This window comes from Dryobates pubescens, chromosome 20 (genome assembly GCF_014839835.1).
Source record: "Dryobates pubescens isolate bDryPub1 chromosome 20, bDryPub1.pri, whole genome shotgun sequence".
NCBI classification, from domain to species: domain Eukaryota; kingdom Metazoa; phylum Chordata; class Aves; order Piciformes; family Picidae; genus Dryobates; species Dryobates pubescens.
Window position 1 is genome coordinate 17,144,516 of NC_071631.1, and position 22,532 is coordinate 17,167,047.

The 22,532-nt window shown below is 58.3% G+C and overlaps 1 protein-coding gene across 1 annotated transcript; it reads left to right on the plus strand.

The window, feature by feature from the left end:
• The first annotated feature begins 651 nt into the window (after positions 1 to 651).
• Positions 652 to 21,235, plus strand: UNC13D (unc-13 homolog D). The gene is made up of 32 exons (XM_009897938.2): positions 652 to 679; positions 8,569 to 8,601; positions 8,864 to 8,971; positions 9,353 to 9,412; positions 9,659 to 9,725; positions 9,807 to 9,975; positions 10,324 to 10,368; positions 10,787 to 10,855; positions 11,023 to 11,092; positions 11,385 to 11,489; positions 11,825 to 11,917; positions 12,166 to 12,269; positions 12,536 to 12,653; positions 13,870 to 13,994; positions 14,249 to 14,339; positions 14,620 to 14,676; positions 15,092 to 15,189; positions 15,413 to 15,464; positions 15,792 to 15,922; positions 16,229 to 16,349; positions 16,865 to 17,008; positions 17,187 to 17,285; positions 17,690 to 17,896; positions 18,095 to 18,163; positions 18,460 to 18,539; positions 18,772 to 18,877; positions 18,951 to 19,022; positions 19,153 to 19,236; positions 19,515 to 19,635; positions 20,243 to 20,366; positions 20,712 to 20,917; positions 21,027 to 21,235. The coding sequence occupies exons 2-32, from the start codon at positions 8,569 to 8,571 to the stop codon at positions 21,128 to 21,130; spliced, it is 3,132 nt and encodes a 1,043-aa protein (XP_009896240.2). The 5' UTR covers positions 652 to 679; the 3' UTR covers positions 21,131 to 21,235.
• The last annotated feature ends 1,297 nt before the right edge of the window (positions 21,236 to 22,532 follow it).

The window sequence follows — 22,532 nt, forward strand, 5'->3', positions numbered from 1 at the left end:
GCAGAGCTGGGCACCTCAGCAGTGTTTCCTCTGGAGGGGCTGGGGCTGGCTGGTGAAGCCCTCCTGGGTGAGCAGGGTGCTGACTCCTCATGCCAGAGTCATCCTCACGTGTCCCCTCCATGGTGCCTGCAGGTCCAACCTCGTGCTCCTGGGGGAAACCATCTTGCACAATCACCCTGCCCTGCTGAGGTGTGGGGGGGTGTGTGTGCTCTGTGTGTGTCCCCCCACCCCTTCCTTCCCAGGCACCTTCATTTTTTTCATGAGGTGCCCCCAAAGCCCCCAGGAGAGCCTGGGGGAGGGAAGATGTGAGGGTCAGGACAGGAATAACTAGAAGGCCCCAGGCTAGAGAAGGAGGGGGCTGACTGACAGCCCTCCAGAGCGTGAAACCAGTGGTCCCAGAGCACACAGCAGCCGGAGGTGCCTGCGGGGGTGCCCCTGCTGGGCATGTCCCCATTCTCATTTTGAAACCACCTTCCTCCCCTCTGCGCTGCCTCTGCGGTGGCCTTGCCAAACGCCAGCAGGCACAGCCGGCTTCTGCAGAGTCATTGGCCGCCCTGGTTGAAAGGAGAAGTGAGGGAGGGACATGTTGAAATCAATTTTTTGACTATTTGCCCATTTCCAGCCAAGAGATTGAGCCAAGGGTGAGGGCAGGCTGCAGCTCCGGGATCATCAGCGGGAGGTAAGGAGAGCAGCTGCTCTTAATGCTTGTGGAGGGTCCTCCCGCCAGAGGCTTTCTTCAGAGGGAAGCTGACACCCTTTAAAGAGGGTGATAATGCTCCTTCTTTGCAGACCTCTTCTCTCAGCAGTGTCCAGACCCCAGGAGCTGTGCACTTGACTTATACTGGGGGCAGACTGTAACCGCCCCCCTCCAGGAGTGGAGCCCTATAGGACTAAAGGTTTCTTTCTGGATGAGTTGTGCTTAAAAGCAATGGAAGGGTTCACCCCATGGTTGTACTTACACATGGTGTGAGCCCCTGACTACTCCAGGGGGGGCAGAGAGATATTGTGGGAGTGGGGGGCTGGTTGGGGGAATGCTGACCCACTCCCTTTGGAAAACAAAGGCCTTTTACTGCTCCTGGCTGGGGATGCCTGAGCTGTTTTTGCAGGGTCCTGGCCGGGGATGCCTGAGCTGTTTTTGCAGGGTCCTGGCTGGGGATGCCTGAGCTGTTTTTGCAGGGTCCTGGCTGGGGATGTCTGAGCTGTTTTGCAGGGTCCTGGCTGGGGATGCCTGAGCTGTTTTTGCAGGGTCCTGGCTGGGGATGCCTGAGCTGTTTTTTGGGGTCCTGGCTGGGGATGTCTGAGCTGTTTTGCAGGGTCCTGGCTGGGGATGTCTGAGCTGTTTTTGCAGGGTCCTGGCTGGGGATGTCTGAGCTGTTTTTGCAGGGTCCTGGCTGGGGATGCCTGAGCTGTTTTTGCAGGGTCCTGGCTGGGGATGCCTGAGCTGTTTTTGCAGGGTCCTGGCTGGGGATGCCTGAGCTGTTTTTGCAGGGTCCTGGCTGGGGATGCCTGAGCTGTTTTTTGGGGTCCTGGCTGGGGATGTCTGAGCTGTTTTTTGGGGTCCTGGCTGGGGATGCCTGAGCTGTTTTTTGGGGTCCTGGCTGGGGATGCCTGAGCTGTTTTTTGGGGTCCTGGCTGGGGATGCCTGAGCTGTTTTTTGGGGTCCTGGCTGGGGATGCCTGAGCTGTTTTTGCAGGGTCCTGGCTGGGGATGCCTGAGCTGTTTTTGCAGGGTCCTGGCTGGGGATGTCTGAGCTGTTTTTGCAGGGTCCTGGCCGGGGATGCCTGAGCTGTTTTTGCAGGGTCCTGGCTGGGGATGTCTGAGCTGTTTTTGCAGGGTCCTGGCCGGGGATGCCTGAGCTGTTTTTGCAGGGTCCTGGCCGGGGATGCCTGAGCTGTTTTTGCAGGGTCCTGGCTGGGGATGCCTGAGCTGTTTTTGCAGGGTCCTGGCTGGGGATGCCTGAGCTGTTTTTGCAGGGTCCTGGCTGGGGATGCCTGAGCTGTTTTTGCAGGGTCCTGGCTGGGGATGCCTGAGCTGTTTTTGCAGGGTCCTGGCTGGGGATGCCTGAGCTGTTTTTGCAGGGTCCTGGCTGGGGATGCCTGAGCTGTTTTTGCAGGGTCCTGGCTGGGGATGCCTGAGCTGTTTTTGCAGGGTCCTGGCTGGGGATGCCTGAGCTGTTTTTGCAGGGTCCTGGCTGGGGATGCCTGAGCTGTTTTTGCAGGGTCCTGGCTGGGGATGCCTGAGCTGTTTTTGCAGGGTCCTGGCTGGGGATGCCTGAGCTGTTTTTGCAGGGTCCTGGCTGGGGATGCCTGAGCTGTTTTGCGGGGTCCTGGCTGGGGATGCCTGAGCTGTTTTTCGGGGTCCTGGCTGGGGATGCCTGAGCTGTTTTTGCAGGGTCCTGGCTGGGGATGCCTGAGCTGGTTTTTGGGGTCCTGGCTGGGGATGCCTGAGCTGTTTTTGCAGGGTCCTGGCTGGGGATGCCTGAGCTGTTTTTCGGGGTCCTGGCTGGGGATGCCTGAGCTGTTTTTGCAGGGTCCTGGCTGGGGATGTCTGGGAGGTCCTGGCTGGTTCTTTGCAGATTTGGGGTGTGGAGTTTTAGGGGAGTGCTGACCCTGGAGCTGCTTTCAAGGCTTTGTTACTAAATGGGGACCAATCTGAGGTTTAGATGCCATGAGAGGTGTCAGCTCAGGGATTTTTGTCGCTGGCATTTTGTGGAGTAGATGGCTGCTGGTAAAACCCAGGGGGGAAAAAGGCAGCTTGCTGTTACCACAACAGAGTCACTCAGTGGTGTTCTCTTGGCACCCACAGAGGCTCAAACCCCTATGATTCCTGCAGAGACCTTCCATTGGGACCATGCTGGTCTCTGATGGGGGATGGATGGGTGCTGCCCACCCTGCTGGGCTGTGTCTGTGGGTGTCCAGCTGGACTATTACAAACCAGCCCCAAGCAATGCAGTGCCCAGCTGGGGACCCTTCAGGGACAATGTTTAGCAGGGACACTGAAGCTCCACACTGAAGCTGAACTTTTCCTCTCCAGAATCCTCAAAAGCCCAGCCACCAGCTCCTGCCTGGGCAGTGACTGCCTGGTGCTCAGCAAGATTTCTGCTTGCAGGGGGTTTTATTTCTTCAGGGGAGGGGAGGTGGATCTCTTACCAGTTGTTCTCTCTGTGCTGGTTGAGGCTAGAGACATTTCTGTGACACCTGCTAGTTTTCTGTTGGCAAGAAGCAGCAGAAGATGTGAGGAGCTCGGGGATGCTGTGTCTGTGTCCTGCCTGTGGTTGCACTGTGCCAGGCCAGGCTTTGCTTTTGCAGTCAGAGCTGAAAGCAAAGCCAACAGCAATCATTTTTCAAATGCCATTGAGCACTTTGCATCCCCAGCTCCCACTGATGGCATTTGGCAGGGGAGCACAGCACTGATGTCCCAGATCAATAAGCAGCATTTGTGTGTGTCAGGGGAGAGGGAGGCAGGACAGAAATCGGCCCCTCCACCGTGGTCCCCTCCATCAGCAAGGAAGGAGATGCTTTTAAACTCTCTGCCCAAGGTGGAGCAAATGCTCAGCTGGTTGTAGCCAAGGCTGGGGCTGGGCTATATGAGATGCCTCTGAGCATCTCTGCCAGCAAAGGGGATGGGCACCTTCCCTGGGCACGAGGTGATGAGGTGGCTCCACTTCCAAACTGGGGAGAGCAGAGGAAGTGATGCTGAAGCCCAGTTCCCCGTGGTGTCTGGGGACAGTTACAAAAGAGCCCCTCCTGATCTGGGAGAGAGCAGAAGTGTAAGCAGAAGCTTTTTTCAGACATCAGGGGATGACACGTAATGCTGACCTCAAATTGTGCCAGGGGAGGTTTAGGTTGGACATGAGGAGCAATTTCTTCCCCAGAAGGGTTGTCAAGCCCTGGAACAGGCTGCCCAGGGCAGTGGTGGAGTCCCCATCCCTGAAGGGGTTTCAAAGCCATGGAGATATGATGCTGAGGGACATGGATTAGTGGTGACCCGGCAGTGCTGGGTTAACAGTTGCATTTGGTGACCTTAAAGGTCCTTCCCAACCTAAACAATTCTGTGATCACCGTGTTAGGAGGGATGGGCTTCAGCTTTTTGGTGTCTCACTGTTTCTCTGGGTACAGGGGTCTGGCTACAGGCACCCCCTGCCTCTGGCAGCTCGCTGTGTGTGCACTGTGCAGCCCCTCATGGCTCCAGTCCCCTGCTGGCTGAACTGAACAAGGCAGACCTTCCCCCTACACTGATGTGCTGCCAACACCAACAACCCTTTTCCCATCTCCTGGTCCCTCAGCTTCAGGGAGTCCCTGCTCTAGCAGGCTTTCAGGGCAAAGACAGGTTGTGTCTCTGCTAAAGCAGCTAAGCCATTGCAGCCTGCCTTAATTAAAGGAGGAGGTGATTGCAGGGGTGAAAGGGGCCTCCTCCCTCTCTTCTCACAGGGACACTGCTGTTAGCATCCTCCTGCAGCTCTTGCCAACCCTGACTCGAGCCGAGGTGCTGCAGGGTACCTCCAAAGCACTCTTTTCATGGAATCATTAAGGTTGGAAAAAGATCTCTAAGATCATCAAGTCCAATCATCACCCCAACAGCACGGTGCTGGCTGTGCCATGTCCCCAGGTGCCATGTCCCCAGGTCTTTTGAACCCCTCCAGGGATGGTGACTCCACCCTGAGCAGCCTGTTCCAGTGCAGTTAAGGGGTCGTTAAGGCTTTCCAGTGCCCTTTCCATGGTTGTCGTTTCCTGTTTGGATGAAGTGGGAATCCCCGGCAAGGCTGCAGAGCACCCTTCAGCCTGAGGTGGAGCCCCTCTGCCCCAGCACTGCAGCGTCCTGTTTATAGCTCCCAGGAGTGCCTGGCTGCCAGAAACAGGGAGGCTGGGGGGACAAAAATGCCCCTCAACGGAGAGAGTGCACCATGGGCCCTGCTTCCCAATGCCTGCAGCTCCTCAGCAGCCCCAGCAGTGACCTGCAAGTCCTGAGCACAGGCTGACATCCTTCTCTGGGCTGTGGGTCCAGCTGCTGAGCAGCAAATGGCTGAGCAGCAAATGGCTGAGCAGCAAATGCTTGAGCAGCTCGACAGCCCCTACAAGTCCCAGGCTGCTCTTAGCTGCTCCAGTTAGACACCCAGGAGCACTCCATCTCCTGTGGTTCTTCCTGTTGCCCATCCTCGCCTTTCCCCCACAAGTTTACCACCAGCACATGCATTGAGATAGGGATCTCCAAGGGGAGGGTGCTGCTGGCCTGGGACAGGGACAGCCCTGTGAGCTGCCATCAGATAAGGTGTTTGCAAGAATGAGCACTGGCACTAAAGCACAACTTTGAAACTCCATTTCCTGCTCCTCTTTAACTCAGTACCCAGCTGTGCCTGGACAGCTTGTTGAGGAAGAGTGCCACAGGCCCTTTCCCAGTGCTGTCCCCAGCCCCTGCACTGACTGCAGCAGCTCTCAGCCCAGCCTGGTCCAGCACACCCAGGATTTCTCACCCTGCAGCCTTTGCACTGCATTTCAAATCCCTCCATCCCCCATGAAGAGAACTTTGGCTTTCTGCAGGGTCCCTGTATGCACTCACAGAGCTCACATCCTCCATGGTCCCCCCCCCATCCTCCCCATCACTCCCTTTCCCTGCTGGGTTTTGCTTTCATAAGGACATAGAACTGTTGGAGTGAGTCCAGAGGAGGTCACAAAGATGATCCAAGGGCTGAAGCACCTCTGTTGTGAGGATAGGCTGAGGGAGCTGGGGGTATTTAGCCCGGAGAAGACTCTGGGGGGACCTTAGATCTGCTTTCCAGTACCTGAAGGGTTCCTACAGGAAGGCTGCAGAGGGACTTTCTCCTCAGGGTGTCTAGAGACAGGACAAGGGGGAATGGTTTGAAGCTGAGGGAGAGTAGGGCTAGACTGGAGCTTTGGTAGAAGTTCTTCAGCGTGAGGGTGGTGAGACCCTGGACCAGGCTGCCCAGGGAGGTTGTGGATGCTTCCTTCCTGGAGCTATTTGAGGCCAGGTTGGACAAAGCCTTGAGCAACCAAGTCTAGTTGAGAGGCACCCCTGCCCATGGCAGGGAGCTTGCAGTGGATGATCTGCAAGGTGCCTTCCAACCTCAGCCATTCTGTGGCTCTCAAGACCGTTTCTGTCCCTTTGCTCCCAGTCCCTTGCCCACACATGCCAGCAGGGGCCGGGTGTGATGCCCTTCTCTCGCCCTCACCCTACCTGTGCCACGGACGCCCTTCTCCACGGGGCTGCCCGTGCAGGAGGGGCTGTGGGCAGCAGAAGCAGGGTGCCTGTGTCCCCATGCTGCTCTGGAAGGAGGCCCTGTGTGTGCTTCCGCTCCCTGAAGCGGCCAGGGGCAGATAAGGGCTGCGGTTTCCTCTGAGCATGCGAGCCAGGGGCAGAGCGGCAGCGGCACAGGGAGCGGCAGCCTCTGCCCTGCCCCGGGCCAGCCACCCCCCGCCATGGATGCTGCTCAGGAGACCCCCCCGGGGACCCTCCCTGGGGACGAGAGCCCCGAGGTAGGTGGCCTTGACCCTGTGGGGCTGGGGAACCTGTCTGGGGCTGGGGAACGTGTTTGGGGGGCAGCAGCCCCAGAAATGGGGTTGGGCAGCTGTGCCCACGGCAGCCAGGGCGCAGAGCTAGTGCTGAGGTTGTGAAGGGGAATGAGAGGAAAGGGACCAAGCCCTTGTCCCAGCTGGGATAGTTTCCAAGGGTGAGCAAAGAGTGGGGGTGGGGATGTGGGGGTACCATATCCATCCGAATGTGCAGCAAGGGCTGAGTATGGGCTCAGCTGCAGCTCTGTGCTGGCACTAAGGGTCCCCTTTTAGCTTGGCTACAGCTGCCCAGTGCCTCCCAGCACCTCTGGGATCTGCTCTGCCAGCAGTTCCCCCCCCAAACCCTGCTCTTGGCCGGCCCAACCCGTCTGACTTCCTCTGCCGAGGCTGGACAGACGGTGCCACTGTGTCTGCCCCCCATGGAGATGGAACCTGCAGCTCTGCAGGCTGGGAGCCTGTGGGCAGGATCCCCTGTGCTGCACTCCAGGGATGATCTGTCCTGGTGGTGTCCTCTCATCCAGGGATTTGTCCTCCCTTCTGCCACCACCTCCACAGCCAGCCTGGCTTCCTGCAATGACGCCAGGGTGCTGGAGGGGGGGTGCTGGTGGTCGTATCCGCAGCTGGCTTTAAGCACCGCCCGTGGATTTGGGCTGGGCTCTTGGCGTGGGGATTAGCAGCAGTAAACACATCCTGGTGGCTCAGCCCAGCTTTAGCTTAGCCAGTCCCGTGCACAGATGGGAGAGCAGGAGGGTGGAAGAGTTGAATTCAGTCCAGATGGCCAGGGGATTATGCCAGCCTCAGATTTGCCACAAGCAAATGTTCACGTTCCAGCTCGGGGGTGTTTGGGTTTTTCTCTCTGTCAGGGGGCTCCTGAGGTCATTTCATAGCCTGGGCTGACCCAAAGGTGGGGCTTGTCTGTCTGTCCAGCCCTGCCAGCCCTGCTTGGGAGGGGTGACCTGTGTAGACCCCCTGGCACAGACAGGGCCACATTAATCTCAGACTTTTCCATTCTGGTTTTTGATGCTGTCCCCCTCGCAATTCCAGAGGCTCCAGCACTGGGAGCTGTGGTGGAAGGCACAGGGGCTTTGGCTCCCCTTCTTCCAGCTGTATCACCTGGCTCATGGTAGTGGCAAACTCATCACCCAGCCACACTCCACAGCAGGAGTGAGCTGCCCAGCTGTGGTGGTGGCCAAATCCAGCCCCTGGTTAGAGAAGTAGATGCAGGATAGGCTCAGCCTTAGCATCAGGGTGAGGACAGGCTGAGAGCTGGCATCTGCCAGGGCAAAGGGTATTTCTTTTTGCCAGAGATGATTTGATGTAAGCTAGACCCCTATGGAGCTGAGATGAGTGGGAGGTGACATCTGAGGCAGGGGATGACAGGGGTGGTGTAGGCAGCAGGGCACACCCCAGCCAGCACCAGCCTGAGCACCACCAGAGCCCTGCTGTGCCTCGTTTCCATTTCATTGCCTTTTGGGAAGTAAAGGCTGTTGCTGGTTAGCCTTCAAGTGGGGAGTGGAGCTTCAGCTCAGCAATGAGCAGTGCAGTGCTGCAGCAGTGCTTGTCTTGCTTTCTGGCAGGGGGCCTCGTCACCAGTCCCAATGGCTTTGTGCTGTCTCCTTGCCCATAGCTGCCTTGCCACACCTGCAGCTCCTTGATGCACTTTGGCCACCTGCCCTCTCCCTGGGCTGGTTTGCTCTCCTGGCTGCTCCTGCTGGGCCTGCCCAGGCCAGCAAGCAGCTTTGTTGGTGGGCAGCTGATTTTTAAAGCCCCTAAATTGCTGTTGGCATCTTCTCTGCTCCCTCCTCAATTAATGGGGCTTAGAGGCAATGCTCTTGTGCTGTCCTGCTGGTCAGTGATGGAAGAAGTGGTCCCTCAGCCACAGGGCATTTGTGGAGTGTTACAGGATCCTTTGGGACACCCCACCCTGAGGGGTTGCTGGTGGTGCCACCCCATGCTGCCTGCCCAGCTGTGGTTGCCTCCTAAAGCCACCTTCTACCATGAGGCCTGATGGGAAACCTCTCTGCTTCTCTCCTTTCTCTAGATGGATCTGTCCCACCGGTTCACCAAGACAGAGGTATGAACAAGCCCCACCACAGCCTCCCTTGGTGGCACTGGAGGGTGGCAGAAGCCTTGGGGACACAGCTCAGCTCCTGTAGATGCTCCCCAGGGGACAGGCAGTGGTGGGCAAGCAGGGCTGGATGCTGGGAGGGATGTGACAGAGACTAGAGAGGAGCTTGGGAAGCTGGGGGAGGGAACAACCTGTTGACCCTGGGGGATGCATGGAGCAATTGACTGCTGGCCTGACCCCACATGGGGTGTCCATGCTCCCCCTGCAGCTGACCCTGCTCTATGAGGAGGTCCTCTACACCATCCTGCACCGCCTGGGCAAGCCTGAGCACCACCATGTCGCTGACTCCCAGGAGCTCTATGCCTACGTGCAAAAGGTGGGTCCCCACCTCACTGATGGGGTCCCCAAAACCTAATCCCTGACATGTGCATCCTCCCAGCCAAAGGGGCTGGTGTGGGGCACTCAGAGGGAGGTGCTGAATGAGCATCTCAAAAGATGAAGCAGCAGGGCAAGGGGACAGCTGCTGGCTGGGAAGTATCAGCCTTAGGGAGAACTGTTTCCCTTAGGCTTGGGATGGTGGGAAGGAGGCTCTCCCTGGAGAGCTTTCAGCTGGTCTCCAGCCCTTGTGCTGGCCTCTTTCTTCCTCTCCTCTCCTCTTGAGATGCAGCTGGCTCCCAGGGAGCAGAGGGAAGCCCCTGGCTGCTCTCCAGCCATGTTCATGGGGCAGCAGCATTTATTTGCTCTGGTGTCTACACAGGCTTTTGGCATGGATGCAGAGGAGCACAGAGTCATCATGCAACAGGTCAAGGAACTGGAGGTATGCAGGGGGATGGTGTCTCCCCAGTATGCTGCAGCCCAGTGGCGTGCCCACATTGGGGTGGTGCTGGGGGGCTCTGGTATCTCCCAGCCCCCCTGGTTACACTTCGGGGTGCCCCAGGCTGTGAGGCGTTTGCTGGCCTGAGCAGCAGCTGGTGGTGTGAACCTGCTTGAGCCCCCATCCTTCCTCAGAGGATTGCTGAACCCCCCTCCCCCTTCCCTCCCAACACATTAATCACTCTTCCAGAGCCCAATTTTCTGCCTGAAAGCCACGGTGAAGGAAGCCAAAGGGATTTTGGGTAAAGATGTCAGTGGTAAGTGGGGACAGGAGGGCGGCCATGGGGGAAGGGACAGCTGCTGCTGCCGGCAGGGACTTGCAGCCCTCCTCCTCACAGGGTTCAGCGACCCTTACTGCCTGCTGGGCATCGACACCAAGAGCCAGGGACCAGCCCACAAGAAGAGGATGAAGGCTGTGGTCAAAGATCTCATCCCTGAAGACCAGATCCATCGCACACAAGTCATAAGCCAGACCCTCAGCCCCGTGTGGGACGAGACCTTTATCCTGTAATCTGTCACCCCTTGGAACTGCTCTTTGCAGGGGGCTGGAGGGGGTGCCCAGGGCTCTCAGGGATGGATGGGGAGGTCTACCACTCGCCCTGACCAGGTGATGCCCCCTGGGGCTTGCCAGGCTTCTGGTCTGATCCATGCAGCAGGTCCAGGGGGTTGCAAAACAGAAGTGTGGCAAAAATCCTTCCCTCGGGGCTCTCCCACCACTTCCCCAGGCTGTGTGGGTTGGTTTGGGGTCTCCCCAAAGGAGGAGCTGGCTGACTGTGATTCCCAGCTGTCCTGCCTGCTTGCTGCCCATCCCTCAGGATGCTGCTCCAGTAACAGCATCCCACTGGTGCCTTACAGGGAGTTTGAAGACATGGAGACAGCCAGCTTCCACCTGGACATGTGGTGAGCAGCAGCATCCCCCAGCCAGCGACCCCAGCCCACAGCCCTGCGCAGGCTCCTGCGTCCTGGGAGGCTCCCTGGGGTAGTTCTTCAACCTGCACCTGTTAAAAAGCCCCAGGAAGCAGCTGGGGACCCCTTTCCCCGCCACTTTCTGCTGGAGCAGAGCAGGATGCACCCAGTGTGAGCAGAGAGAGCTCAGGCAGGGCTGATCCTGAGCCCTCATTTTGTTCAGAAGCCACACGCCTGCATCCTGCAGCTCACGGCTGGACAGCGGCTTTTGGGGTGGCCCCAGACCCAACACACTCCCTCCCACCAGCACCTCCCCTTCTCTCCACTGTCCCTGCAAGTCCATGAGCAGTTCTGCAGTCACCTCAGTGTGGTCCTTTTCCCCCCTGGTGGGTTTCTCTGCCCACCCTCACAGGGACTCGGACGTGGTGGAGTCGGTGCGGCACAAGCTGGGGGAGCTGACCGATCTCCACGGCCTCAAACGGTTGGTGCTGCTGTGGCTGCTGAGGAAAAGAGGGCTTGGGAAATGCTGGGCTGCCTGCTGGGGTTTAAAGATTGCCTTTGGAAGGGGCGAGGGTGGCAGGTCCGTTCCAGCCACAGCTGGGGGCTGGGGGAAACCTTCCCTCCCCCTCCTTCCCCGGTGTCTTTCAGGATCTTTAAAGACGCTCGCAAAGACAAAGGGCAGGACGATTTCCTGGGCAACGTGGTCCTGCGCCTGAAGGTGAGCTCCACGGTGCCTCCTCTTCTCTGAGCAGCTCCCCTCAGGGTCTGGCCAAGATCCCAGCCCCACAGCAACACGAGCTCCCCCAGGGTCCCAGCTCAGTCCCTCAGTTGGGCGGCAGATGCCCCAGCAGCTCCAACAACCCACTCAGGGATGAGAAATAATTCTTCCAATCCAATGCCAGAGCTCCCCAGCACAGCATCTTCCTGCCCCGTTGATGCCCTGGGACCTGAGCAGGATCCTTCCCCCGGGAAGGCTGCCCAGGGCTTCACCCTTGTCTGTGTGCATGCAGGACCTGCACTGCTGGGATGACCGCTGGTACCCGCTGGAGCCACGGACAGAGACCTACCCCAACCGAGGACAGTGCCACCTGCAGTTCCTGATGACCCACAAGAAGGTGAGAGGAGATGAGCTGAGGAGGTCCTTTGCCATAGCCTTGTCAGGATGGGGCAGTTGCCTGTCCCTGGGGGCCCATCTTGGCATCACAGGTCCCTGTCCCAGGACCAGAGATGCCAGCACCAGGTTTTGAGTGTGCTGGAAACCGGCTCAACCCTCCCCTGATGCCCATGACAGCATGCAAGTCTTGCTACTGGTGCACCTGCACCCCTTGGCTCAGCTTCAGACAGGACTCTCTGGCCCCATGTGTTTTGGGTTCCTGTCCCCTCGCTCTCTGGCTGCACCCCTGCAGGGTCAGGCAGTTATGGGTACAGCTTCTCTGCCTTGTCCCTTCAGAGGGCCACCGCCAGCAGCCGGACACAGCCAAGCTACACTGTCCATCGCCACCTCCTGCAGCAGCTGGTGTCCTATGAGATCCTTCAGCACCAGGTACCGAGGGGCAGAACCAACTCTCCAGCAGCTGGGCTGGCTGGGGGCTTCCTTTGGAGCCCATCACACCTGACACACTGCAGTGTGATGAGGAGGAGGGCCACGATGATGCCTGCCCACGCCTGGCATCCTTATGAAGCATCCCCCCCTCTTGTGGTCCTGCAAACGCTCTGTCCAGGTGTCTGTCCCTCTCCTGGCTCAGCCCAGCTTGCTCCAGGACACATCACCCTCCTTTTGCACTCTCCCAGGCTGGCAGCATCTCCTGGGATGGGGAGCTGAGCAGACATGCCAGCACTGTGCTGTACCTCCATGCCACGCAGAAGGACCTCTCTGACTTCCACCAGGTCATGGCGTGAGTACCCCCATGCCCAGGGAACCATAATGCAGATCATAGTTTTGGGGATCATGAGGCCCAGCACCTTCCTTGGAGCCATTTGCCTGCACCCAGTCTCTCCCATGAGCTCAGCATGGATGGAATTGCCCCCATGCCCCAAACAGCACCAGGAGGCCTGGGTCCTGCCCTTGCTGTGCCAGATAGAGCCACAGATGGGGAGCTCCAGGCTGAACCCCGGGTGGCCCCAGCCCCCAGGGTTCAGCCCAGCCTCCCATCCTCCCCAGGCAGTGGCTGGCATACAGCAAACTCTACCAGAGCCTCGAGTTCAACAGCAACTGCCTGCTGCACCAGATCACCAGCATCGAGTACCAGTGGGCACAGGAGCGCCTGAGGCCGGAGCAGGTGAGGGCTGCAGCACCGTGGGGAGCAAGTGTCATAGCACTCTAGAATGGTTTGGGTTGGAAGGGACCTTGAAGATCATCTAGCTCCAAACCCCCCTGCCATGGGTCCTACTAGACCAGGTTGCTCAAGACCCTTCCAGCCTATCTTTGAGCGCTTCCAAGGCTGGAGCCTCCACAGCTTCTCTGGGCAGCCTGTTCCAGTGCCTCAGCACCTTCGTGGGGAAGAATTTCCTTCTGCTGTCTAATCTAAATCCAGCTTCTTCCAGTTTGAATCCTTTACCCCTTATCATCAGGGAAATGTGTCCCAAGCACCCCACCCCAAGCCTCTCCTCCCAGCTCCCAGAGCTGTTTCCCTCCATGACTTCCAGGAAGGGCAGGAGCTGGTGTGATCCAGGGCTGCTGCAGCAGCTGGAAGGCATTTCTGGGGAGAACCAGCCACAGGGACCTGGACAACCCATGGGTCAGGGAGCCCCTTTGCCCTGGGGATTTGTTCCCATTCCCCATGAAGAAGCCCTTACCCTTTGCACCAATATCCTCCTCCTCCATTGCTGCCATCAAGTCAATCAACCCCCCTGCAAGATGTGACTGAACCAATTCCTGCTTTTCCCTGTCCATTTTCCTGAGACACCCCAGCACCCTCCTGACACTTGGAGGTTTTCATGCCCAGCAACAAGGTTTAGGCACAAAGCTCAGTTCAGCCCCTCCAGAAAGAAGTTACCAGAGGCATCAGGACCACAGAAGTGTTTGGGTTGGAAAAGCCCTCTAAGATCATAGAGTCCATCAGCCCAACGCCACCATGGCCACTAAGCCATGTCCCCAGGTGCCATGGCTATACATTTCTTGATCACCTCCAGGGATGGTGACTCCACCACCTCCCTGGGCAGTCTGTTCCAGTTCCTGACCACTCTTGCAGAGAAGAGATTTTTCCTCATCTCCAGCCTGACCCTCCCCTGGCACAGTTTCAGGCCATTTCCTCTCCTTCTATCACCTGATACTAGGGAGAAGAGACCAACCCCCACCTCCCTACAACCTCCTGTCAGGGAGTTGTAGAGAGCAGTGAGGTCTCCCTCTAGACTAAAACATCTCCAGGCTGTCAGAGCTTTTTTTCCATCCCTGGAGCAGGAGCCCCCAGCTGCCACCGCCACCATGCCATGGTCCTGCTGCCATCTCTGTTGGACATCTCTGAGGACAGTGTGTCTTTCCTTCCTTCTCCCCAGAAAGCAGAGCTGGCAGAGTCCTTCCAGTCCTTGCTGACCTATGGGGTCTCCCTCATCCGGAGGTACAGGATCATTTTCCCCCTCTCTGTCCCGAGGTCCTTGGAGCGGCTCCAGTCCCTGCTCCGGTGAGTGCATCACCGGTGCCAGCTGCACCTGGGGTGCTTGGCCACCACGATGGACTTGAGCACAACCCCACAGGAGCCCTTTCTTCCCCCTCCTAGGCAGCTGTGACACTTGTCCTGCCCTGTTGCTCATTCTGGGCTCCCCATGGGGGTTGTGGCTGGGAGGGGAAGGTTTGTTTGGGTAGGATCTCCGGAGGCAGAGGTGATTGTTTCTGAGGAGTCAGTGTCTGGTTTCACTTGAGGTTCTTGCTTTGCAGGGTCCTGGTCCAGATGTGCAAAATGAAAGCTTTCCATGAGCTGTGCACACCCAGCCCTGACCTCACCCAGATGGTCTCCACAGCACTGAAGGTAGCAGGACCATAGGCTTCCCCTTCTCAGCCCCAGGGAGGTGGGAAGCTGTAGCTCTCCCTTGCCATCCATCTCCTGCCCAGTGCCCACACCTCAGCAAAGCCACACAGGTCACCTCAAGAGGTGAAAATGTCTGCCCCTCTTCAACCCAGTGTCCCCAGCTTATGGTTCCCACCACAGGGAGCTGGGTCACAGCTGAGGGTACAGGGAGAGTGAAGGGGTGAGAGAGATGGCTTTGCCCTTCCTGCTTCCTTACCATCACAGGACTCCTCTCTTGCAGTCAGGCACGACAGAGTGGTTTCACATGAAGCAGCAGCACCTCAAGCCCATGGTGAAGGTCAGTTCCCATCTCTGTCTCTCTGATATGACGAGAAGCAACTTGCTGGGCTTAAGGTGGGAGGCACAAGGGGGTGGAAAGACAAGACTGAGGGACAGAGCTGCTTCAGTTTTCTGATACAGTCAAGACATTTATGTTTCCCACTAACAAATACCACGAGCCATGGTACCTGCAGCTGCTGAGGCTGCATTGACGTTTATGGCCTTGGTGCCAACAGGAGGTGGTCCCCAGCCCAGCCACCCGGGCACAGGGTGACAGTGGATGTTAGTGGTGACTTCTTGGTGCACCTAATGTGCATCTAATGCTACAGTGCTGCTCCACAAGAACAAATCATAGCAATAACCTGGATCAGTACAGAGCCCAGAGCGCCTCACAATCACTGAGCACCCAAAAGAAGCTGCTCCTTCTTTCGCAGAGCATGGAGGAGAATGGCAAAGCCTTGTCCAGACTCCTGCTGGAGGTGATAGGAGATCTCCAGCAGTGCCAGAAAATCTGGAATAAATTCTTCATCAAGTAGGTTTCAGAGCTTGATCCTCCCCCATCCACTTTCCTTAGGATCGAGAGCAAGAGGGCCCTTTGATGCCTCATCCCTTGGCTCTCAGGCTCTACAGAGAAGCATCTGTGGTCCTACCTCTGCTTCTTAGAGCTGTACTGTCCTTGCCCCTGTGGCAAGAGCATGACCTTGCAGGGTTTGCTGGGGCTGGCAGGCTCCTGATTCCTCATTTCTCTCTTACAGCACCTTGAAGCTGAATGTCTTCTTCATTGCCTACTTGGAGCTGGAGAGCCTGGTGAGCAAGCCTGGGCTACTTTGCAGTCATGGAACTATGGCCAAAAGTCAGGCTGAGGTTTTTGGCCACCCTTCAGGTGGCAACTGGTTGTTGCAAGCCTGGAAAGGGAGCAAGCCAGGGAGATTTCCCTCATCTTTCCTTGAGTGCCCATCGAGTGCCCATCACCTGCTCACCCGACCTAACAGACCTCCTGAAATGCCACCCAAAAGGCAGAGGAGTCCCCTGAGCCAACCCTCACCCCATGGCTCCAGAAAGCCCCTAGCAAACCAAGCCTTCCCACCCAGACCCTGACCAAGGGCTGTCCACTCTTCCCTTGCTCACTGCCAGGTGGCAGAGCACGTCCAGGAGCAGCTGCGCGAGGTGGACAGCAGCATGTCCAAGCCCACAGCCGAGAGCCTGTTCCAGCTCTACATGAACCTGCAGGAGCTCTATCGGATGAAGAACTTCCTCCCAAACAGGTACCCAGCCCAGAGAGAGGGCAGATGCTGAGCACTTCACTGAGAGGAGCTCCAAAGCCTTCCCATTCACCCTCATCACTAATGACACACAAGGCAGAGGAGGCTGTTGGTGCCTGCTGTCAATGTGAGCATCACCAGAAGGGTTTCGGGCTTGTTCCTGAGCAAGGCTGGTGGAAACCTCAACTTCCAGGCCAGGGAAGGGTTTCTCCTTAGCATGGTGCTACATCCCTCTGCCTTGCTGCAGTTTCTGGTGCTGGCTCCATGCCATTGCTGTGCAGTTGGATAAGCTGGTGCCTTCATCCCCAGGGATAAGCCTCTGGCTCTGAGTAATTTCCACCAGTGGTTCAAGGAAGCTGTGCCCCAGTGGCTGCAGAAGGCCTACACCATTGCACTGGAGAGGGCACAGAGAGCTGTCCAGATGGACCAGGTAACTCAGGAGAACATCCCTCCCTTGGGGACACTCCAGCTTCCTCCACTCCTTGCCACTGTGCCTCACTCACAGCGTTGAGACCACCATGTGGCTGTGTCTTGCAGCCCAGAAGCAAGCTGGTTCCACTCCCAAGTGCATTGCAAAGGATGTGGTCTCTGGGACCAGTTGATCCCACTTTGGCCCCATGCTGCATCCCCATGCCCCTTCCCTCAGCCTTCTCTGGCAGCCCAAGCAAGCTGATCAGCCTGCACCTGGGCCATGCTGTGGGCATCTCCTTTGCTTCAGTGTGGTCCAGCAACGCTGGGCTGGAGTGTGATGGAGCACAGCCTGATGCAGGGACCTCAGGCTGCTCCATCCATCTTCATCTCCTCCACTCTCCACAGTGACTGGGTGGTGACACTGGTGTGTGTGGAGCTGATGATGGCCCAGAAAGCCCTGAGGCAAAGCAGCAGCTGTCCTGTCTGGGGTGGCTTCTTCCTGCACACGCTGAGCTGCATTTCCTTTGCCCTCAGCTGACACCTTTTGGGGAGCACAACAAGCACAGCACATCCACTGTTGACCTCTCCACCTGCTATGCCCAGATTGTCAAGACCTGGCAGCAACTCAACTGGCCAGACCCCGAGGAAGCCTTCATGATCATGGTGAAGCTGGTGGAGGTTTGTGCCCTGGGCCCTTGCTGGCAGATGCAGCCCACGAGTTTCCTCTCCTGCTCTTGGAGATAGGTCCCAATAGAGTGGGGCTAATGTCCCACACTGATGGAGCAGAGCCCCCTGGTCCCACAGTGGCCCCCATATTGCCTATCTTAGTCTGGTTGGCTTCTTCTCTATCCTGCAGGACATGTGCAAGATTGCCCTGATGTACTGCAGGCTCATCAAGGAGAGGGCTGAGGCTCTGTCACTGAGTGAGGAGAAGGAGGCTGAAGCAGCCAACAGGGTTGGTGTCAGGGCAGGGTCCAGAGCTTGGGGCAGGGGGCAGGGTTTGGCCATGGGTTTGGGGCAGAGTGGGAGATGAGCTGCTGAGCACCCAGGTGACACCCCAAGTTTGGGCTGCATGCAGATCACTTGGTCTGTGGTAGCTGTAATCCTGGAAAAGGAGGAAAATGGTGTAAGCAGGGGGAGCAGGATGGGGATGGGGATGGGATGGGGATGAGGAGATGGAGATGGGGATGTGGAGGAGGATGGAGATAGGGATGAGGATAAGAATGAGGATGGGGACAAGGACAATGATGGGCATGAAGACAGAGATGGGGGTAGGAGTGAGGATAAAGATGAAGCTGGAGCTGGCAGGGGCTGCACCAGGGGGTGTGGGACACCCTGAAGCAAACCAATCTCCCCCAGCTCTGCATCGTGGTGAACAACATCAAGCAGCTGCGGCTGCTGATCCTGAAGCTGCCATCACAGCTGGACTGGGCCCAGCTGGAGCAGCGCACAGGGGATGTCATTGCCCAGCAGCAGTTCCAGCACACTCTGCACTGCCAGCTCGACAGCACTGTCTCCTGCCTGGACCACGAGATCCAGGATGTGGTGCAAGCCCTGGCCACCAAGGTGACCACCTGCTACTGACCCTTCTTGGCCCTTGCCTGGCCTAAAGTGGAAAGCTGTCACTCAAAGGGACCCCAAAGGGACCCCCGAAGGGACCTGGAGCCCACAGTGCTCCTGGGATGGAGACGAAGTGAGCCCAGGCATGGGGAGGCTCATGCAGAGAGCAAAGCCCAAGTGCCTTTGTGCATTTCTCTCCCACAGCTGGAAAAGGGCATTGCCAGGCACATCCAGGAGCTCTCCTCTTCCAATGACACCCAGGAACCCGAGGATGTAAGTACCTGGCCTAGATCCTCTTGGGCCTTCTGTTTTGGGCAGTTGTGAATCAACCTGGCTGTCTGCTTAGTGAAGGCTCCCATCACCCTTCCCCACCTCTGTATTCCCAGTGCCTGGGGCATGGGACACACCAGTGATGAGCCCAGCTGCTTCACTGGATGCCCATGTTGGCAGCAGGACCACACCAGACCCAGTGCCCACCTCTGGCTGGCAGCACTCCACCTCTCCCTGTGCCGTGTCCTGCTGGATACACCTCACCCCGTGCTCCCCAACCCCCTGTGCTCTTCTTGCAGTCCATCAGCCCACTCATGAAGTTCCTGGAGTCAGAGCTGCAGTATCTCAATGAGCATCTGGTCCAGGAGAACTTCAAAAGGTGACCTCACAGATGCACAGTGGAGGGCAGCAGCAGCATCCCCCAGCAGGATTGTCCCCCCCCAGAGCCCCATGAGGCTTGTGGACATCCCACTTTGGGGCTGGCCATTCGGCCCACTGGGACCTGCTGGTTCCCTCTGGGGCTTTACAAAGCTCCTCAGCCAAAGACCACCCCTCCCCTCAGCCCACTCCCCTGGACCCCTACTCACAGCCTTCCTCCCTTGCACCTGCAGCCTCCTCGCTCTCCTCTGGCATCACACCTTGGCCGTGCTGTCGGCAGCCACAGAGCAGCAGCTCCCCTCGGTCCAGCACTCCAAGAAGCTGCACTGTGCCCTGAAGGTACTGGAGAGGACAAGAGGTCCCCAGAAGGGATGGGTGTTTGGTTGCCAGCTAACAACCACCTTCTCCCCAGAGTCTGGAGCTGTGCTTCTATGCTGAGGGCTGTGGACTGCCACTGGAGACCCTCCACACCTCAACCTTCCTGGTACAAGGGTGCTGGAAATCAGGGAGGGTCCCCAAGGGTTTCATTTGGGTGCTATCCAGGGTGGGCATCCCTGGGCTGTGGACTCATCTGTGGGCTTGGGCTTAACCATCACCTCCTAACCTCCCCACAGTCACTGGAGACTCACCTGGCCCTCTGCTCCTCCACCAGCCGCCAACTCATCCAGAAATACTTCAGCAACAGGATCCAGCAGCAGGTAGGAGTCGGGGTGGTGCCCTCAGCCCCTTCCCACATCCCTCCCTTGCCAACGTGAGGCTGCTTGGCACAGCCTGCCTGTGGAAACTCGGGATTTGCCCACCACCCTCCCAGTCCTGGGGCTGGTTTTGCTCCTGGTGAGCAGGAGAGGGTTCAACTACATACCAGAGGGTGCCCATCGTCCCTCTACTCCCCAAAGATGCCCACTCAGCCTCCACCAGACGCTAGGCATCCCCTCCATGAGCCGGCAGCACCCTCATTCTTGTTCCCTCTGCTCAGCGGGACACCAGCTTGGAGAAGTACGGAGCGGTGACCATCAAAGCCCTGTACCGCCCCTCGGAGCAGAAGCTCCGCGTGGAAGTGCTCAACGCTGCCAACCTCATCCCCCTGGACTCCAACGGTGAGTGTGGGTGGGCTGGGGAGCCCCAGCAACACCCCTCAGCGCCCCGCCCCCCATGGGTGGGCCGGGGAGCTCCACCACCCCGGGACGCCCTGTCCTTGGTCCTTAATAGGAGAGATGCTGGCGGTGCCTGCAGTGAGGGGACGCTGTCCTGACTTGCTTTTGCATCCAGGGAGGTGGATCTGGAGAAGCAGTGGGGAATGTTGCACTGGTTGGAGGTGATCCTATGGGATGCAGCAGACAGGACTCTGTGCCCACCTCCCGCTGCCTTCATTTTGAGCACTAGACGGCAGCCAGTGCAGGCGGCTGTTTGTCCAGCCACGTCTCAGGGAAATAAGCAGGAAAGCAGGAATGGGGAAATCACCAGGAAGCCGCGAAGCCCAGAGGGCAAGGGACGGTGTGGAGGGCTGGCTGTCATTTGGGGATGTTGCCAGCAGAGGTCGCTCCTCTTGCAGCCACTCGCGGCAGATCGCTATGGGGGCTGGCTTGGGGATGCTCCTGCGCCCAGGAGCTGGGCTGGGTTAGGGGGTGGCAACGAGCGTGCCCTGACACCACCACCCCCACTGTGTAAGGGCAGCAGGGCACTGATGTCTGTCCCCCCCACCAGGCTCGAGTGACCCTTTCGTCCAGCTCACCCTGGAGCCTCGGCACGAGTTCCCCGAGGTGGTGGCCAGGACCACCCAGTGCAAGAGGAACGAGCTACACCCCCTCTTTGACGAAGCCTTCGACTTGTATGTAGGGACTGACTACCGCCTCCCCACTCCCCTCCGGTGCCCCCAGACCCTCCATGCTTCAGCCAAGCCCCCACTATGGGGCCGTTGCTCCAGGAACTGGGATTTCGTCCTTGCACTCCACTGGAGGCTCAGCCGTGGGGTCCCGGGGTGGGAGCTGGGGTAGGGCTACCCCAAACCCCTGGAGCTCACAGGCTGGGTTCAGGCTGTGCTGGAGCTCTGTGCTGTGAAGCAGCTGGGGTCAGCACGGTGAGGAACGGCAGCCTGGGGCAGCCTGGAGGGAAGGTTGAACTTTGGGGTGGAGGACATGACATGTGATGGTCCCCCACATCCCACCCCCTGCAGCTTGATCCCCCCCGAGAAGTGCCGGCAGGAGGGGGCCTGCCTACTGCTGACCGTGTTTGACTACGACACGCTGGGGGCCAACGACCTGGAGGGTGAAGCTTTCTTCCCCCTCTGCCACCTGCCTGGCCTCGATGCCAAGGAGGACCAAGCTGCCACAGCACGGGTGCCCCAGACCCGCCTCCCTCTCACCCACCCCAAACCCACCGGTATGTGGTGCCAAGCTGGGCTGAACCCTGCTGAGCCCCTGCTGGCCCCGCGGCATGGGCGGGGGGCTGCGGTGAGCGCCTCCCCCATCACTCCCCTCCCGTCCAGCAGATGAGATCCTGCGGCTGCTGGAGTCCAGGAAGGGGGACAAAGAGGCTCAGGCCTTCGTTAAGCTCCGCAAGCAACGAGCCAAGCAGTCCAAGGAGACCCAGTGAGGGAGGCAGAGGCAGAGGGTCCTGAAATGAAGGAGCCCAGCCAGTGGGACCACAGGACTTTTGCCAGGTCTGGACCCGGAGACGTCCGCAGGGGTCCCTGTGCCCCTCACCACCTCCCAGCACCCACCCACCCCCTGCCTGTGGGCAGCAAAGCTCCTGTGAAGCTGGGGAAGGGGCTCCTGGGATTTTGGGGGATTTCTTTGCCTCTCTGGACTACCAACACTAACGATGGGGGGGATGTGAAAGCGTGTGCCTGTCCCTGCCTGTCCCCCATTACCTTCTCACTGCCAGTGCTCCATCTCCTGGCCATGTCCCCGACCCTCCTGTCTGCACCACTGTGCCAGGGCAATGCAAATGCATCACCACTTCTTTGGGGTGAGAACAGGCCCTGGCCAAACCTGCCTTTTTTTGTTACTTTTTGGTGTGTTTTTTCCCCCCCATTTATCTTTTTTTCCTCCTCCTGGCTAAGCCTCTCATTTTAAATTAAAAGCACCAAAGCTGCTGTGTGGTGCTCTGGGGTTTGGTTTTTTAATCACCATTCAAAACAACCTTGCAGTGCCTGCTGGAGCCTGGGCAGCAAACTAAGAGCAATGCAGCTCCAGCAGCCAAACCACACAGAGCTTCAGGCTGCTGAGAGCCTGGTCACAGCAGCCAGGTCCCCAGCATTGCCCCCAGCCTGTGCCAGGGGCCTGGGTTCCTCTGGCTACAACACAAAGCAGTGGGCAGCTCCTCGGGGTGCATGGCACGCAGGGTGAGGCAGATGGCACAGCACAATGCCCAGCAGGGCAGGTGGTTGCTATTTACTGGGGGTTTGGGTGCTTGTTTTCGCTGCAATTATTGCTAATGACGACTCTGGAGCTCCCTCTGCCCCCAGCCCGCCAGGAGGGGGCTGTGTTGGAGCTGCAGCAGGTCCCTGGGAGCTGCCATGCCCTGGGGAATTAAAAGCATCCCCCACTCCCGGGTGCCTGAGCACCAGCTGCTTCCCCGGTGGGCAGAGCAGCCGCTGGGTCAGTTCAGGTCAAGCCCTCGATGTGGGGGTGGGGGAAGGAATAAAAAGCTCCTTTGGTATCTGTGTGACAGGGCTAGGCTCAATCGAAGCCGCGGCAGGAGGGATTAAGGCACTGCTGGCACACAAGGAAGCCATTTGCTGGCTTAAATCACTCCTTTCAGCCCACCCCCACCCCTCGTAGCTCTGCAGAGAAATAAGCCTCTGGAGAAGGGTCCCTGTGTGGTGCAGAGGTGACACTGCCCCAGGGCATCACTCCAGCCAGGGCACTGCAGCTGCTTCTGGAGAGAGGAAACCCTCTTCCTGCAGTTGGCATCCAGCAGCACCCAGCCTCATGTGCTAGGGGGTGGGGGGGAGGCTGCAGCTTTGGCTTTAGCTGATTTTTAGCTGTTTGTT

Coding starts and splice junctions, on each gene's coding strand:
- UNC13D (XM_009897938.2), top strand. CDS start 8,569: ATGGATCTGTCCCACCGGTTCACCAAGACAGAG. Junction 14,340..14,619: donor TGGTCTCCACAGCACTGAAG/GTAGCAGGACCA, acceptor CCTCTCTTGCAG/TCAGGCACGACAGAGTGGTT. Junction 19,636..20,242: donor CATCCCCCTGGACTCCAACG/GTGAGTGTGGGT, acceptor CCCCCCCACCAG/GCTCGAGTGACCCTTTCGTC.